Below are 18,841 nucleotides of genomic sequence, written 5' to 3'. Positions count from 1 at the left end.
CCTCTTGTCCTTACCTTCCACCCTATAGCCTCCACATCCAGCGACTCATTGCTTGCAACAGGATCCTATCACCAAATACATCTTTACCTACCAGCTTCCCCCCTTCAACTCTCCACTTTTCTGCAGGGTTCACTTGCTCCGTGACTCCCCTGTCCATTCATTCTTCCCCACTAATCTCCCTCCCTGCAAGCAGCAGGAGTACAACATTTGCCCATTCACCTCCTCCCTCCCCTCCATTCAGGGCCAAAACAGTCCTTTCAGGTGAGGCAACACTGCACCTTGTGAATCTGCTGGGGTTGTCTAATGTGTCCAGCCTCCTGATTGATCAGACTCATTGTAAAATGAGGGATTGCTTTGTCAAGCTCCTCTGCACCATCACACAAAAAAGGTGGCCAACTATTTCAATTTCTATCCCCATTTCCCGTAACGTCATGTTGGTCCATGGCCTCCTCTTCTGCCTTGATGAGTCAGCTCACAGGTTGGAAAAGCAACACTCATATTCTGTCTAGGTAGCCCCCAATCTGATGACATGAGTGTCAATTTCTCTTATTTCTAGTGACTTTTTCCCCTCCCCCTTCCCTCTTTTTCATTTCCCCACTCTGGCATTGATTTCTTATCTTCACCTTCCTGTCAACCCCTCCCCCAGTGCCCCACCTCCTTCCCTTTCTCCCATGAATCACTCTCCCTTCCTATCAGATTCTTTCTTCTCCAGCCCTTTGTCTTTTCCACTTATCACCTCCCTGCTTAATTCTCCTGCCTCCCTAAAAAATTTCCTTCTATTCCAATGGTATTAGAAGAAAACAGAGCAGCACGGAATGCTGGAGGTACACAGTAAGTCATGCACCATCTATAGAGGGGAATAAACAGCCAACATTTTGAATTGAAACCCTTCATCAGGACTAAAAAATTATAATGAATAGTATGAGCCTGAAACATCAACTGTTTTTTCCCCACCATAGATGCCACCTGACCTGCTGAGTTCCTCCGGCATTTTGTCTGAATTGCTCTAGATTTATAGCATCTGCAAAATCTCTTGAGTTTCAAAGAGATCAGATCTCAGTACAGTCAAAATGAGGTGTATTGCATATTAGATGCATTGGACTTTAAAGATCTTCAGAAGATGTTTTTCAAATGTGATCCAAAAAAGGAATAAGTGGGTTAAATCACCTTCGAAATACGAGGAAATGTGCATTCATAGTTCTTGCTACATCTTTTGAACAGAGAAACAAGCTAATAACATCAATTTCTAGGAAAGATTTCAAAGTGCAGAAGATAAAAATAAGAGCAATCTCCAAAGTCTGATTCTTCTTGGTGAGATAATCCGAAATAGATTAAATTTTTGAAAGGAAAAAAAAAATCTGAACCTTAACTGCAAAAAATGAAAGCTGGCAGGTGTGGTTACCTGATAAAAGGTTTAAACAGTGAGTCTAAATTATGCAATTGCAGTTTTGACAATCCGCAGCTCACTAGCAAGTGATAACTCTTGATTACCACATTTTGTATTATGCAAGTAACAATGAACTAATCAAAAGCGAGGCTGGCATTTTACTTTCTGAATATTCTTAATATAATTTCATCTTCTGCAGCTTCTCACCTGAAAAGCTTCCTAGACGTGGCGCATTAGTGTCAATCCCATCAAAGAAATCCAATGAGTCCCAGTTATGCTCGGTTGCAAAGCTTATTACTTGAACCTGAAAGTGATAAATACATTTACTTAGAAAACCACATCTCATTGAAAGAGTATATTTCAATCAAGATCCTCAACATCCAAAATTGAAAAGGCAAAATAGCACCAGCGTCCATTGTGACTAATGCGACTTCTTGCAGACAATTCTTCGCCTAAACTACTCCTTTCTCTCCTCCTTTTTAAAAATATACTTCTATTACTAATCTGTGTGCAATTGGAGCCTGCAATTTACATTTTGATAGTGTGTTTTTGGGCCGATTGAGTGATCTGGTGCATTTGCTTTCTCGGAGAGAATTCAACGTGATCGAAAGCGAGGTTCAGAACAGAGTATGCCTAATGGTAGAGTGCAAACCCATGATCAGCACTACTTCTCGACCAACTCGCTGATTAAGTCCGGTAAGATTGAAATCAATGAGGATGAGAATGGAAGATGAGCTGGTGCATCTCCCTCCCACTCGCTGCTGAAGGAGGAAGGTGCAGGAGTCTTGGGTCTTGGGCAAGGTTTGATTGGCACAGTTTGTGGATTGGTTTCATTTTCAGAGGATTCTGTGGTTCATGTAATACATGTTTCTGGTTTCTGGTTACTATGGTCTGGGTGCAGGTCAGTGGGAATGGACAGATTAAGTTTGGCATGGACTAGAAGGGCCAAAGGGGCTGTTTCTGAGCTGTAGTGTTCTATGAGTCTATGACTTATGAATGCACCCTGCATTTTCTGCAATACTTGAGATTTCCAGCATCCTTTTTTTTGGTTTCAGTACGAATCTATGAAGCTCAAGCAATGGATTCATGTTAAATCAACGGTTCAAAAAGGTTCAAACATTCAAAGTATGTGTGCAGGAATCAACTCTGAGATTTGTCTTCTCTGGATAGCCTTAAAATACAGAAAACCATAGAAATAGTTGAAAGAAAGATATCCCAAATTGAAAAGAAAAAGAAACAAAAACTTGCAAACCCCAAACATCCCCAACCCCTCCCTTGCACAAAAACTAACAGATCACGCATATGGAGAAACAACAGCAAGAACATCAAACCTCAAACCCCCAGCCCACCATTCAGCAACAAGAAGGAATGGGTGAGAAAGCCAATATGAACTACAGTCCAATCCATAAATCTCAGAATTCCGATAACGTCTCCGAGAGCGTTGGGAACCAGTGACCCTTCTGAGGGAAGCGACATGAACCAGCAGTCTCTCCAAAGGCAATGACTTGAACACAGCAGCCCACTGCAGGGGCAGCAACATGGGCCAGTGGCTTTTCCGAGGGCAGCAACTCTAGCCGAGCAGCCCCTTCAAGGGCAGTGACACAAACCATGTAATTACATCAGTAATTATATGCAAACTTACTTGGTTTGCAAACTTATTTGTATGCAGAGCGAACCAAGATAGAAGCAAAAGCCTCAAGCCTTAATAATCAGATGAGATACAAGCAAACACAACCGACAAAGCAGAAAGAGTATCCTTACTTGTATCCCAGCGCCTTCCGGCACTGTGATTTTCCAGATGCAGTTCAAATTGTTGTCGTATGGCTCTGGATAACTCGGAGACAGAATACTCCCTTTACGTTCAGTTAAAACTCCACCACAGGGCACTGAAAGAAAATGGAAACCGTGCAACTAAAGAAAAATGCCTCAGAGTAACAGGGGTGTGCATAGAACAGTAATGATGAGCTGCTTCTTGACAACAGCTTATTGAAGATTTATTAAACGAGCTGTTTTGCTATCTGGAGAGATGCGGGTAACATTCAAAACTTTGTAATGCATTCTCTTTGAATAGTTCTAAGTGGTCACTTTATTAGGTACACTTGTACACCTGCTAACTACAAGAGATACCTAACAAAGAAAACAGTAGTCAGAAATTGGCGATCTGAAAAATAACCTGTTGTTTTTAAAAAAAGGTATTTAATGAATCATTGAGTTTAATGACACTCAAAACAGTTCCATTTATTAAATATAATTTAATGGGTACTTGCATTGAATGGAAATAAATGTCAGAGGCTTTGCTCACCCCTGTGCCATTGTTTCTACTGACCGGTAAATGCAAAGGAAATTTGGAAGGGGGAGCAGTTCTTGTCAGTAATATTGCATGTAAATGCATTATTTTCAGCATATGATTTCACGTAGGCATGATTCAAAAAATTCAATGTTTTCAAACTTAAAACAGTTTCAAATGAATTGGACAATAGCAGTTTTTGATTATACATCCATATTAATACATTCACATTTCTGAAGCAACTTCTCTAGATTTAAAGGCTCTTTCCTTGTTCATCCTTGTGTTCTAGAGAATAAAGCTTTACTATAACCAATCTCTTCAGAACTTATCCTTGCTGGATTTAGGAATCAGCTTCATATACCCTTAAATGTTGGGTGGACCATTTATGAACAAAGAGGAAACATCAGAGGAGATAGATTAGTTCAACTTTCTTTGGCATTACAATACTTCCAATAATAAATATTGCACATCTGCTCTCTCCTTTATATTCCACAACTAATTTGGGTGTCTGAACCCATCAAATCCAAAACAGTCACAAGGTAAACATTTCATAATCCAGATTATGCAATGGTCCCTTTTGAACGCTCATGTCTTGACATTTTGAAGAAGTCACTGTAGTTTTTAAGTACTGTTTTTCACTTTGTTCCATTCATCAGTCAAGCCGCTTTGAGAGACAGATATAAAGTGCCAGCAGACCCTCACCTCTGCACATTAGTGTTGTAGGGAACCCTGCAGAAGAGTGAGCAGTGGGGTTTGCTGGCAACTAACTTGTAGCTCATCTCAGACTTCCACCTTTCACAGAGTACCCATGGAAGTTCCAGATATTCTGAAGCTAGTATCAAAGTGGCAGCAAGCAGTTAGCACGATTCAGCCCACAGAATCCACGTATGTGGTACTAACTTTAATCTCGTAAAATCATAAAACATAGGAACAGAATGAGGCTATTTGACCCATCGAGTCTGCTCTGCTATTCCATCATGGCTGATTAATTATCCCTCTCAACTTCATTCTCCTGTAACCTTTGGTGCCTATACTAATAGGGAACCTATTGAACTCTACTTTAAATATACCAAATGATTTGGCCTCCATAGCCAAGTCATTAAATTGCACAGATACGCCACCCTCTAGCCGAAGAAATTCCTCCTTAGTAGATATTCTTGTACTGTGAAGCTATGAACTTCTGTCAAAGACTCCCTAACTAAAGGAAACATCCTCTCCATGTCAACTCTCTCTCAGCCTTTCAATATTTAATAGGGTTCAATGAGATTCCCTCTCATTCTTCTAAGCTCCAACAAGTACAGGCCCAGAGCCATCAAACGCTCCTCGTGCATTCATTCCTGGGAATTAATCTCAGTGTTTCAGGGAATAATGGATCCTTGGCAAGCAATAGTTGGAAATAGTTGTGCAATTCCTCTGTTCAATGCGAAGTAATAATTGTGTCTACACTGAGGGCAAGAGAAGTGCAATGCTACACATACTGTAACATCCAGCTTTGCTCTGGATATGAATAATGGGAGATATTTAGGATTACACAGATAAACTGTGCATCACAGCATTTGGACATATAATGTACTTTAAATGATTGATGCTTTAGAGAAGTAAGGAGACTCAGAGCATTATTTATCCAAGACTTTCAAACAGTTCCATTAGTAAGCAAACCCCCTATAGGTATTTTTGGAAAACATGCAGAGGAATCCGCCTCCCATGTAACTGAATGAATTTACCTAGAGGGGACAGCCTTGCACAGAGAATTCAAATCGGCACTGAAAGCTGCACTGCTCAATACAGTCACAGCTCCCAAGTGCTTTACAGCCCCAGTCAGGATTGAAGTGAATCTTACTCTATTCATTTTTAGCTTTGAATGAAAAGACAGATGATGACAATTATCGGGTGTTTTGACCTGACACCCAGCATAAAACTTGTAATTTTCCTAATAATTACTGTAGTTCTGCAATATCGGTTTGATGCGTTGAAGTTAAGCTAAGATGGCAAGAAGAATCCAAAACTGAGTTTTGAACTCTGAACAACAACCTTATTACATGCTGAATGCACTCAAAGCCATGTTATCAAATAAAGCCTGACATTAAGTTGTATGATTGATACTAGAAAAATAGTTTCAAAGTAAATTTATTATCAATGTTTGTGTATGTCACCCTGAGATTTATTTTCTTTCAGGCATTCACAGTCCATATAACCATATAACAATCACAGCACGGAAACAGGCCATTCCGGCCCTCCTAGTCCGTGCCGAATGCTTATTCTCACCTAATCCCACCTACCCGCACTCAGCCCATAACCCTCCACTCCTTTCCTGTCCATATACCTATCCAATTTTACCTTAAATGACACAACTGAACTGGCCTCTACTACTTCTACAGGAGGCTCATTCCACACAGCTATCACTCTCTGAGTAAAGAAATACCCCCTCGTGTTTCCCTTAAACTTTTGCCCCCTAACTCTCAAATCATGTCCTCTCGTTTGAATCTCCCCTACTCTCAATGGAAACAGCCTATTCACGTCAACTCTATCTATCCCTCTCAACATTTTAAATACCTCGATTAAATCCCCCCTCAACTTTCTACGCTCCAATGAATAGAGACTTAACTTGTTCAACCTTTCTCTGTAACTTAAGTGCTGAAACCCAGGTAACATCCTAGTAAATCGTCTCTGCACTCTCTCTAATTTATTGATATCTTTCCTATAATTCGGTGACCAGAACTGTACACAATATTCCAAATTTGGCCTTACCAATGCCTTGTACAATTTTAACATTACATCCCAACTTCTGTACTCAATGCTCTGATTTATAAAGGCCAGCGTTCCAAAAGCCTTCTTCACCACCCTATCTACATGAGACTCCACCTTCAGGGAACTATGCACTGTTATTCCTAGATCTCTCTGTTCCACTGCATTCCTCAATGCCCTACCATTTACCCTGTATGTTCTATTTGGATTATTCCTGCCAAAATGTAGAACCTCACACTTCTCAGCATTAAACTCCATCTGCCAACGTTCAGCCCATTCTTCTAACCGGCATAAATCTCCCTGCAAGCTTTGAAAACCCACCTCATTATCCACAACACCTCCTACCTTAGTATCATCAGCATACTTACTAATCCAATTTACCACCCCATCATCCAGATCATTTATGTATATTACAAACAACATTGGGCCCAAAACAGATCCCTGAGGCACCCCGCTAGTCACCGGCCTCCATCCCGATAAACAATTATCCACCACTACTCTCTGGCATCTCCCATCTAGCCACTGTTGAATCCATTTTATTACTCCAGCATTAATACCTAATGACTGAACCTTCTTAACTAACCTTCGAACAAAAGTCGAACAAAGAAATACAAAAGTATCAATAAAATATACACACAGACAAAGACAAGCAACTAAAATAGTTGTTTCATTTCTTCACTTTGTAATATACAGTACTGTGCAAATGTCTTAGGCACATATATATATAGTCAGTGAGCCTAAGACTTTTGCACAGTACTGTAGTAATTTTTTGTATTGCACTGTACTGCTGCCACAAAAAATACAAATTTTATGACCTAGATGAATGATAGTAAACCTGATTCTGATATGGGTCTCTCTTGTGGACTGAGAGTGAGAAGGGGCCAGGAATAAGGGAATCATAGTTGGAAAAAAAGGGAAAGGAGAGGTTTCTTTTTTAAACCAATTGCAAGGAATCAAACGGCTTGCCTGGTGTCTCAGGGATGGGTGTGTCTGCACCCATGCCACTCGCTCCCACCCTAGTACTGCTTCTCTGTCCCACACCCTGACGCGGCACTCCACAATCCCCATTTCCAATACTCATTGCTCCCGCCAGATTTATAAATTTGCTCTCCTATGACTTTAGCACTGTATTATAAATAAATAAATAGTACTGAGTACATGAGTAGTTGTAGAGTCCCTGGAAGTTAGTGCATAGATTGTGTTCAAAGATTAGTTCTGTGTTGAGGTGAGTGAACTTACCCACGATGGTCCAGGAGCCTGATGGGTGAAGGGTAATAACTGTGAGCTATAATGGTGCTCCACAGTGACCCCCCTCAAGCTCATCTGTGGAAAGAGCTTAATTTCTCCCTTTTTCCTTTTCACGATGAATGGTGTTCCGTTGAAGATCCTGACCTGGAGTTACACTTAATGTGGTAGTGGGACAAGTTTCCGGGGGGCTTACGACCGCTCGCTTTTCGAAATCACAGCAATGCAGCCTAGAAGATGAGCTCAACTTTGGAGTTCTGAGGTTTTGTGGCCCTGTGATTCTATGCCGGTGCCACTGACTCACACATCACAGGAGAAAACGAAACATCAGGAGCAGCAGATCAGCTTTCAGAGACTCTGTACTCCCCGAATCTCTCTCTCTCCCTCTCTCTCTCTCTCTCGTTGGTGGAGGAGAGTTTGTTGCTGATTCTCGGGTTGGAGAACTTTTGGAACAAAAAAAACAAAGTGGCAGACTTTATCATCACAAATCTGCACGTTGTTTTGTTATGCTGTGAAAGGGGACGCTTCTTTTCCCTTTATTGGGGGAGAGAGAGACTGTGGAATGTCGAATTGTTGGGTGAACAATCAGTTTTTGTTGTACTGCAGGTCAAGGTCTTTATTGGGGGCATTGCTATTGCGTGCTTGGCGGGTGGAGGCTGCTGCTGTTTTTTGCTTAAGTGGGTAGGGTGGAGGAGGGCCATTGCTTTGCTGCTCTTTGTGCATGGGAGAGGGGGAGTAAGGGGCTTTGGGGGATCTAACATTTTAACTGTCATTCATTCTTTGGAGCACTCTTCTGTCTACGAAGAACAAGAATTTCAGGATATACATTGCATTTATTTCTCTGACATTATTTGGAACTATTGAAAGCTATTGTTCATGAGCCGGGTGGTGTGAGACCTGAGGCTCATAGATGTTGATTTTAAGCATCCTGAAAGCGGACTGAGAAATAGAGGTGTCACGGTGGGCGCTGGCAATGACTGAACCCAAGTGCGGAGGAATGGTAGACTACCATGTAGAGACAGAAACAAGAATTTATGCATCGGAATTCCAACAGAACATCGATGGCTTGACTGAGCGGCACTGCGAGACAAATCATTCTCAGAACAAGGACCCCGCGATAAGTAATAATCGTGAGTCCGCTTTAAATAATCAAAGTATGCAGAAAACCTGTGCCAGTCAAAATAAACTTGACAACATTAAACAGAGAGCTCAAGGGGTTATTGACTGCAGTTAAGACAACAGTTAGTAAAGCAGGTGCTCCAGAAACCTCGAAGCCCAGTGCTAGCGGCTCTCCTCACAGGACCACGGGGGGGTGTGATATACAAGGGAGGAATTCCAAAGCACTAGGGCATTGGCAGCTTCTCAAAGTCCAACCCTATGTCCTTGTTCTGAGAGGTGGAAACTGGTAAGGCCAGATAACGGGGCTCTTGTGAAGCTGTATAGGCCAATCCCCGTACAGTAGATACAATGGATTACAGAAACATTGATGAACTCCAACCATACCATCAAGTTTGGATAACGGAGACAGGAGATCACCAATGGCCTATGCTCCACTGGGAGGACCCAAAAAGAAGGCATTGGCACATAAAGGAAGATGATAAATGCAAACAATAACCATATAACAATTACAGCACGGAAACCGGCCATCTCTGCCCTTCTAGTCCGTGCCGAACACTCACTCTCATCTAGTCCCACTGACCCGCACTCAGCCCATAACCCTCCATTCCTTTCCTGTCCATATACCGATCCAATTTTACTTTTAAGGACAATACCGAACCTGCCTCTACCACTTCTACTGGAAGCTCATTCCACACAGCTACCACTCTCTGAGTAAAGAAATTACCCCTCGTGTTACCCTTAAACTTTTGCCCCCTAACTCTCAAATCATGTCTTCTTGTTTGAATCTCCCCTACTCTCAATGGAAAAAGCCTATCCACGTCAACTCGATCTATCCCCCTCATTGTTTTAAATACCTCTATCAAGTCCCCCCTCAACCTTCTATGCTCCAAAGAATAAAGACCTAACTTGTTCAACCTTTCCCTGTAACTTAGGTGCTGAAACCCAGGTAACATTCTAGTAAATCTTCTCTGTACTCTCTCTATTTTGTTGATATCTTTCCTATAATTCGGTGACCAGAACTGTACACAATACTCCAAATATACGTGTGCCAAAGGTGAAAAAGGACAGTCAGAGAATTATAGAACTGGAGGAGGTTTGGGAGGTAAGATGAGGTCACAGACACATTAGAAACAAAGGATGGGTATTTTAAGATTAAGGCATTCTAACTCAAATAACAAGGCAATACTTTTCTCTTTGAGACAGAGATCCAAACCTAGATCATAAAATATTGAGGAAGTAGTTTACTACTGCTATGTATGAGGATGGAGCATGAGTGTAAGCAAAAATGGCAGGCAATTGCTTCCCTTGCTAACAAGTCACCTCTCATCCTCCTTTCCTCCATAGAGAAAAAGCCCTAGCTCACTCAGCCATAGGACTGTAAGATACAGCAGCAGAATTAGGCCATTTAGCCCATCGAGTCTGCTCGGCCATTTCATCATTGCTGATGCACTTCCTCTCTCAGCCCCAATCTCCTGCTTTCTTTCCTTGTCCCTTCATGCCTGACTAATCAAGAAACTAGCAATCACTGCCTTAAATATACCCAATGATTTGGCCTCCGCATCTGCCTGTGGCAAAGAATTCCACAGATTCACCACTCTCTGGCTAAAGAAATTCCTCCTCATCTCCGTTCTAAAAAGACTCCTCTGTATTCTGAGGCTGTGTTCTTCGGTCTAAGACTTCCCTACCACAGGAAACATCCTCTCCACTTCCATTCTATCAAGGCTTTTCACATAAGAAGGGCAGCACCACGTTAAATCTACTCTGCACTCTCTCTAATGAGACAACCAGGACTGAACACAATATTCCTAGTGTGATCTAACCAGAGTTTTAAAGAGCTGCAATATTATCTTGCAGCTTTTTCCGGATTGGAAAGTTTGAGGCTTTTCATTTGCATGAGGAGAATGCTGTGATGAGTTGTTGCCTCAGGCCTATGCAAGGAGAACATTGCAGGAACTGATTTTGGATAAGACAACAATGCTCGGGGTGATTGTGAGCATGATGTGCATTGTAAATAGTAGTTCTTAGCAAGGTCAGAAATGCAGTGCCTTGTAGCAGGTGATCCTACAAACACTTTGTAGAATGCAATTGATTTACCTGTTTCCTATTTCCTCTATGTCAAGTGGAAGGGACAAGACTGTTTGTTGATGGAGATAATCACTGTTAGGCACTTGTGTAATGTATTCGTAACCTGCAACTTATCTTTCAAAGTTCAAATGATGCACAGACACGAGGGTCTTCATCAAGGTCTCTCTTGCCCTTTTCTAGTGGATTGGGGTCTTCAGAATAATCAGACAGATTGTGTGCTTCCTAACACCAAGGCTCACCTCCCTTTAATGAAAGCCAAATTCATCTATGTATTCTTGCCTTACTGTGAGCATATATGGGCTGTGCCTCATCACAGCAAAAGTTGTGAAGAATACAGCACGCAATGATACAGAAATAAAAAAAAATCCATCTTCTGCTCTCCCAAGAAAACTAGTTGAAGGCAAATTCAATTATTTCTGAGCTATAATCAAGTTTTACGTTATCTTTCTTTAATCAAATCAGCTAATAATAAAGAGAAAAATAAACTTCCCATACGTTCCTCAGCTTCTCACCATTCCAATTAACATTTGTTTAATCTGATCTTCTTTGTTTCCTATATAAACCTGCAATTGTTCAACTAAGCATAATGGTACTTTTCATCAAACATGTTTTAACAAATTCATGTTATAATGTCTCTTATTTTTATACCTGGAAAGAAAAGAAGTTTCATAACAGAAGAAAACAAGGAAAAGATAACTTATATAATTATTTACTTCCCAGAAGTCTGCGACCAATAGAAAGTCTCCTCCTCACTTTTCTCTAGCGTCTCCCTTATATTTTGTCCCATTTCAGAAGCTTCCATTCTTCAAGTTGTTTTCCTATCGTGTACAGCTCCAATAATTTCCTTGGCCATGAAGGAAAAACTGTCTGCTAATCAGTATTGAATATGAGTGAAGCCATATTCTTAACCTGCTATCAGGAAAAGCTATATTATGTGCACCTGTACAATATTCAAAGGTTGATACAATCATCCATTACACTTTGCAATGTAAAGTTTATCTAGCAACAAACTCCTAGAAATACAAATTGTTAACATGAAAAAATATTCATATTTATCAGTACAACATGAATCTTTGTCCTGGACTTACATAATTTCCATTGTAACTCAAACCAACCTCGAATTTTAATCAGTTTGCAACTGAGATATGTAATATAACCTATTCATTTGAACAAAATCACCAACCTTGATTGAGAAGTGCAAGCAAGTTGTTTCAAATCATGCTTTTCATTAATTATATATTATTATTAATAATCATTCATTATTAGTTTATATTATATTGTGTTACATTTAGCATTCAGTTTCTAAAATTTCTCGTTATCGGAACATTAATGACGAGGTCTTTCTTGGCACCTGACTCCTTTTAAAGATTTATTTCGTTTGTCTTACCTACACTGAAACATCAAAACATACAAAAAAGTGCGTCGTTTGCGTCAACAACCCACAGAGTTCAAGGATGTGCAGGATGCAGCTGCAAGTGTCCCCATTGCTTACGGTGCTAACATAGCATGCCCACGACTCACTAATCCTAACCCATATGTCTTTGGAATGCAGGAAGAAATTGGAGCACTTGGAGGAATCCCACTCAGTCACTGGGATAAACTCGGTCTCAGGGATACAATCTCTTTACAGACAGTGGTGGGAATTGAACCTTGAACGCTGGCCACGTAAAGCGTTATGCTAACCACTGCAAAATTGTGCCGTCCCGTACCACTTCCGTTATCATACCCTTTAGGAACATTTGCATGCCAGTTTGGAAACTGAGGGATTAAATTATTTGAAAAATATTTCCAAATGCACGTTCTCTGGATTTAAAGGCTATTCATCCTTGTTCAGATTTGTGTTTTCTAGAGAATAAAACTTTACTATAAAAGATCTCTTCAGAATTAATCCTTGCTGGGTTTAGGGATCAGCTTCATACATTTTCAAAGGTTGTGTGGACTAATCAAATAAGAGGAAACATAAAGCAGATCATATTAAAATACTAACAAACTCTTTAAAGTCAGTGATGAGAATTGAGCCCTAATATTACAGCTGGCACTGTGGAGTGTTGCGCTAACTGCTAAATGACCATATCATATCTACGTAAAACTATTTACATTTTTTATCTTAGAAGTTAAGTTCATAATGGACAGCTACAAATCTGTGCCTAGCATCACACCCTGCCAAAATTACTGATTACATATCAAATTCAAGTTTAATCATCATCCAACCACACATGAATAGAGCTGAACAGAACGGCGCTGTTCTGGGGCTAAGGTGCAAAACGTGCACAGCACATTCACAATATCGAGTTAAAAAAATCAGACTTGATGTCGATCACAAAATTCTGGAATGACGCTCCAGTGAGGTATTTAATAGATAGATAGATAGATAGATAGATACTTTATTCATCCCCATGGGGAAATTCAACATTTTTTCCAATGTCCCATACACTTGTTGTAGCAAAAACTCATTACATACAATACTTAACTCAGTAATAATACGATATGCATCTAAATCACTAACTCAAAAGCATTAATAATAGCTTTAAAAAAAGTTCTTAAGTCCTGGCGGTAGAATTGTAAAGCCTAATGGCATTGGGGAGTATTGACCTCTTCATCCTGTCTGAGGAGCATTGCATCGACAGTAACCTGTCGCTGAAACTGCTTCTCTGTCTCTGGATGGTGCTATGTAGAGGATGTTCAGGGTTTTCCATAATTGACCGTAGCCTACTCAGCGCCCTTCGCTCAGCTACCGATGTTAAACTCTCCAGTACTTTGCCCACGACAGAGCCCGCCTTCCTTATCAGCTTATTAAGACGTGAGGCGTCCTTCTTCTTAATGCTTCCTCCCCAACACGCCACCACAAAGAAGATAATAATATGGATGTATACTCTAAAACATAATGTTCTTTCATCTACAAACATTTAGAACAATAATAATGCATTGAAAATGAAAAGGAATGTTTCCCCATGCTAAAACATTCAGCTTCACAAGTGATACAAGTGATCAACTACTCACCAACACAGGTGGGCAGAGAATCATTCCACTGAGCTAGGGCATTTGGTACAGATGCACACTTAATCCCTGGTGAACCTTGGAGAACATATCCAGGATTGCATTCAAAGACAACCACGGAGCCAACAGCAAAATTATTCCCGATCCGTTTTCCAAACCTTGGCTCAGGTACAGAACTGCACTGGGTTGCACTGGTCCTTGGTACAGCTAAATTGGATTCAAGACAGCATTTAGTATTTGTCATTTTTTTTAAAAAATAACTTCTTCTAAAGTGAAGATAGGATAAGTTTTAAACTAAGCAAAACATTATTAACAGTTCTATGGAGGAGTTATGATAAATGCAATTACAGAAGTATGCTTCTGTAATTGCATTTGTGGCTGACAATTAGGGATAGTATCAAGTCCAAAGAAGAAACCTATAAATTAGCCAGAAAAAGCAGCACACCTGAGGACTGGGAGAAATTCAGAGTCCAGCAGAGGAGGACAAAGGGCTTAATTAAGAAAGGGGAAAAAAAAATATGAGAGAAAGCTGGCAGGGAACATAAAAACTGATTGTAAAAGCTTTTATAGATATGTGAAAAGAAACAGATTGGTTAAGACAAATCAGAAACAGGTGAATTGATCATGGGGAACAAGGACATAGCAGACCAATTGAATAACTACTTTGGTTCTGTCTTCACTAGGGAGGACATAAATAATCTTCCGGAAATAGTAGGGGACCGAGGGTCTAGTGAGATGGAGGAACTGAGGGAAATACATGTTAGTAAGGAAGTGGTGTTAGGTAAATTGAAGGGATTAAAGGCAGATAGATCCCCAGGGCCAGATGGTCTGCATCCCAGAGTGCTTAAGGAAGTAGCCCAAGAAATAGTGGATGCATTAGTGATAATTTTTCAAAACTCCTTAGATTCTGGATTAGTTCCTGAGGATTGGAGGCTGGCTAATGTAACCCCACTTTTTAAAAAAGGAGGGAAAGAATTATAGACCGGTTAGCCTGACATCGGTGGTGGGGAAAATGCTGGAGTCAGTTATCAAAGATGTGATAACAGCACATTTGGAAAGCAGTGAAATCATCAGACAAAGTCAGCATGGATTTGTGAAAGGAAAATCATGTCTGACGAATCTTATAGAATTTTTTGAAGATGTAACTAGTAGAGTGGATAGGGGAGAGCCAGTGGATGTGGTATATTTAGATTTTCAAAAGGCTTTTGACAAGGTCCCACACAGGAGATTAGTGTGCAAACTTAAAGCACACGGTATTGGAGGTATGGTATTGATGTGGATAGAGAATTGGTTGGCAGGCAGGAAGCAAAGAGTGGGAGTAAACGGGACCTTTTCAGAATGGCAGGCAGTGACTATTGGGGTACCACAAGGCCCAGTGCTGGGACCCCAGTTGTTTACATTATATATTAATGATTTAGACGAGGGAATTAAATACAGCATCTCCAAGTTTGTGGATGACACGAAGCTGGCCGGCGGTGTTAGCTGTGAGGAGGATGCTAAGAGGATGCAGGGTGACTTGGATAGGTTAGGTGAGTGGGCAAATTCATGGCAGATGCAATTTAATGTGGATAAATGTGAGGTTATCCACTTTGGTTGCAAGAACAGGAAAACAGATAATTATCTGAATGGTGGCCGATTAGGAAAAAGGGAGGCGCAACGAGACCTGGGTATCATTGTACACCAGTCATTGAAGGTGGGCATGCAGGTACAGCAGGTGGTGAAAAAGGCAAATGGTATGTTGGCATTCATAGCAAAAGGATTTGAGTACAGGAGCAGGGAGGTTCTACTGCAGTTGTACAAGGCCTTGTTGAGACCGCACCTAGAATATTGTGTGCAGTTTTGGTCCCCTAATCTGAGGAAAGACATTCTTGCCATAGAGAGAGTACAAAGAAGGTTCACCAGATTGATTCCTGGGATGGCAGGACTTTCATATGAAGAAAGACTGGATCGACTAGGCTTATACTCGCTGGAATTTAGAAGATTGACGGGGGTTCTTATTGAAATGTATAAAATTCTAAAGGGATTGGACAGGCTAGATGCAGGAAGATTGTTTCCGATGTTGGGGAAGTCCAGAATGAGGGGTCACAGTTTAAGGATAAAAGGGAAGCCTTTTAGGACCGAGATGAGGAAAAACTTCTTCACACAGAGTGGAATTCTCTGCCACAGGAAACAGTTGAGGCCAGTTCATTGGCTATATTTAAGAGGAAGTTAGATATGGCCCTTGTGGCTAAAGGGGTCAGGGGGTATGGAGAGATGGATCAGGGGTGGAGGGGGGGGATTTGTTTACTAACTCATTGCTGAACATCAGCAATCTACTGTAAGTGGTTATGAGAACAGACAGAAAACTGGAAGAAAAGATGAGCAGCATGTTTTTCCTCTTTCTTTTGTACTCCTCACTTGATAGCACCCAAACGGGAAGGATAATTGGCAGCAGCTTGTTTTTGATGTTTGTTTAAAAACCCTACAATGAGTCTTTAGAGAAAGATGCAACCGTATTTTAAGGAGCAAAATTAAAACAAGGTTAAAAGTTCTTTGCCAGTTGATCACCAGATTAGCCAACAATGGGAGCATTTTCATAGAATTCTTGTTAACATGAATTCTTCAGTACTTGTTCCAATAATCATGAGCAGTTACTGGCTAGAGAGCAAGAGCACTTATAGAGTCTCACTACCTATCCTTTAAACAACTGCCTGCAGTCAACGGGGCTTCAATTAACTGAGCAATGTTAACCTCAGAGGCACTTAAAGCAGCAGACGAATAAACCGCTGAAAAGTCCTGATGCATATTCAGTCATATACTAGTTCTCTCTTGTGAAACGATGAAAATCTCCTGGTTTGGACATTGAAATTAAAACTATACAAACAAAGAATGCTTGAATGAGCGGGATTTTAAATTAAACTTTGCTCCCAGTCCATTGTACACCATTTTCAACATAAATCACTATCACAAATCAAAACCAGTGATGTGAGTGAAGCAAACTAGGAACTGCATAACCAGTTTCATCTGAATGATAACATATGAGGAGCAGGAGCAGAACTTCACAGTTCTTATGAAGGTTCCTAACCCAAAACATTGACTGTCCACTTCCCTCCATTGATGTTACGTGACCTGCTGAGTTCCTCGAGGCTCTTGACTACATTGATCCAGCTGCCATCATTTGCACTCTCCGTCACCTTCAACATCTAACAATTTTCTTCATTTCAACAACAATCCTGATTAATGTAAGGTTGGATGTTGAAATGAAGGAGATACCTCCCTTTCTCAATGAAATATTTCACTGTTTTAGAACGTGTCATGCAAGGGCCATAATTGGACACCTTAGTTTAATGAGAACAGGAATATCACAGTCGCATTGGCATATCAGGCATAGAGTCATAGAAAAGTATAGCGTAGAAATAGGCCCTTCAACCCTTCTAGTCCATGCTGACCAATTTAAACTGCCAACTCCCAGCGACCTGCCCTGGGACTCTTGTCCTCCATTGCTCTACCATCCATGTATTTATCCAAACTTCTCTTAAATACTAAAAGTGAGTTTCTGTGTACCACTTACACTGGCAGTTCATTCCACACTTTCATGACCCTCTGAGTAAAGAAGCTTCCTCTCATGTTCCCCTTAAACTTTTCACCTTTCACCCTTAACCCATGACCTCTAGTCACCCATCCTCAGTGGAAAAAGCCTTCTTGCATTTACCAAGGTAAGGTTACTTAACATGTAGAGAAAGGAAGCCTATTTGGTCTACCTTAATCATCTATCAGAAAGGCAGTTCTCACAGCATAGTACCTAACACATTTTGAGTGTTTTTAATATTCTTTCCCTTGTTGTTCTTTTGAAGCCTTCTGCTTATAACATGAAGATTTATTTTCCTAACAGCAAGTCAATATTTGCAAAGTAATTTGATTTATCATCAACCATTGTAATAATATTCATGTTTATCTGACAACTACCTTGGAGTTCAATAGTGAAAGGTTTGTTACGCTTCGATTGTCAACCTACCTTGATAAACAAAATGAAATCCTTTGGCTGTTACTGGACCAACTGAGCTGAACTTGATTGTGATCTGGTTACCTGAACTTAAAGGAAGGGACTCTCCTAAATTAAAGATATGCAGAGTAATAGTTAGTTAATGGAATACCTGATGTCACAAACGTTAACAGAAAGTTGTTAAAAGTAGTTGATACATTCCTTTCTGTCAAAATTTGGTACTATGAATGGAAACTAGAGTGAATCAGAAAAAGCAGTGATGGAAAAGGTGAAACCATAATTTTTTCTAGTTTTCAAAGTTCAATTATTATGAAAGTATGTATACAGGATACAACTCCGAGATTTGTCCTCCTGCAGGCAGCCACGAAGCAAAGAAACACCACGGACAGACTGTTTTTTTTTCAAATTTTGCTGGAGCATTGCTTTGCTGTCTGAACAACTAAAGCATGCAGCATGCTCGAAGTATTTAAAAGCACCAATTCATTCACATGAGAGGGCTGACGAAAAAATTAGTGCCTGAGGCTGATTTTTACACCATGCCTCATGAGCCTAACACAGAAGCACTGCTTTGTCACGTTCCATTGAATGTTACATTCTTGAAACACTATTACGTGCTTCAAATGTTTGTAACATTGTTGTTTTAGCAAAAGGACCCAAAAAATGTAGATCAATGGGTGAGTTTTATTTTTGCTGGACTGATCAGTGCTTGCACTAATCCCTATCTTGTGGTCATCACTTGCATCAGCCCAGTCACCACGAACAGTGGAAACTAAGGTCTTTCCATTCATCGCAAATTTAGAATGTAATAAAATGTAAATTAAATGAAAAAAAATATCAGGAGCGGCACAGTGACAGAGCTCATAATGCTGCTGCTTCACAGTCCTGATGGTTCTCCATCAGTCCTCACCTCCACTGCTGTCTGCGCTGAGTTTGCATGTTCTCACCATGACTGCATGGATTTTCCTTCACTGTGACCATGCAGGTTAACCGGCCA

General features: G+C 40.6%; 1 protein-coding gene across 1 annotated transcript in view; it reads right to left on the bottom strand.

The window, feature by feature from the left end:
• Window positions 1–18,841, bottom strand: part of csmd3b (CUB and Sushi multiple domains 3b) — a 2,154,916-nt gene that overhangs the window by 229,492 nt on the left and 1,906,583 nt on the right. The window contains exons 33-36 of the mRNA XM_073038951.1: window positions 17,860–17,955; window positions 13,869–14,072; window positions 3,149–3,273; window positions 1,595–1,691 (exon numbers count right to left, since the gene is read on the bottom strand). Of these exons, the coding sequence (XP_072895052.1) occupies window positions 1,595–1,691; window positions 3,149–3,273; window positions 13,869–14,072; window positions 17,860–17,955 (522 nt within the window). The remainder of the gene's footprint in view (window positions 1–1,594; window positions 1,692–3,148; window positions 3,274–13,868; window positions 14,073–17,859; window positions 17,956–18,841) is intronic.

This window comes from Hemitrygon akajei, chromosome 1 (genome assembly GCF_048418815.1).
Source record: "Hemitrygon akajei chromosome 1, sHemAka1.3, whole genome shotgun sequence".
Lineage (NCBI taxonomy): Eukaryota > Metazoa > Chordata > Chondrichthyes > Myliobatiformes > Dasyatidae > Hemitrygon > Hemitrygon akajei.
Note: the sequence above shows the minus strand (reverse complement) of the source record. Positions and strands in the feature narration are given on the sequence as shown.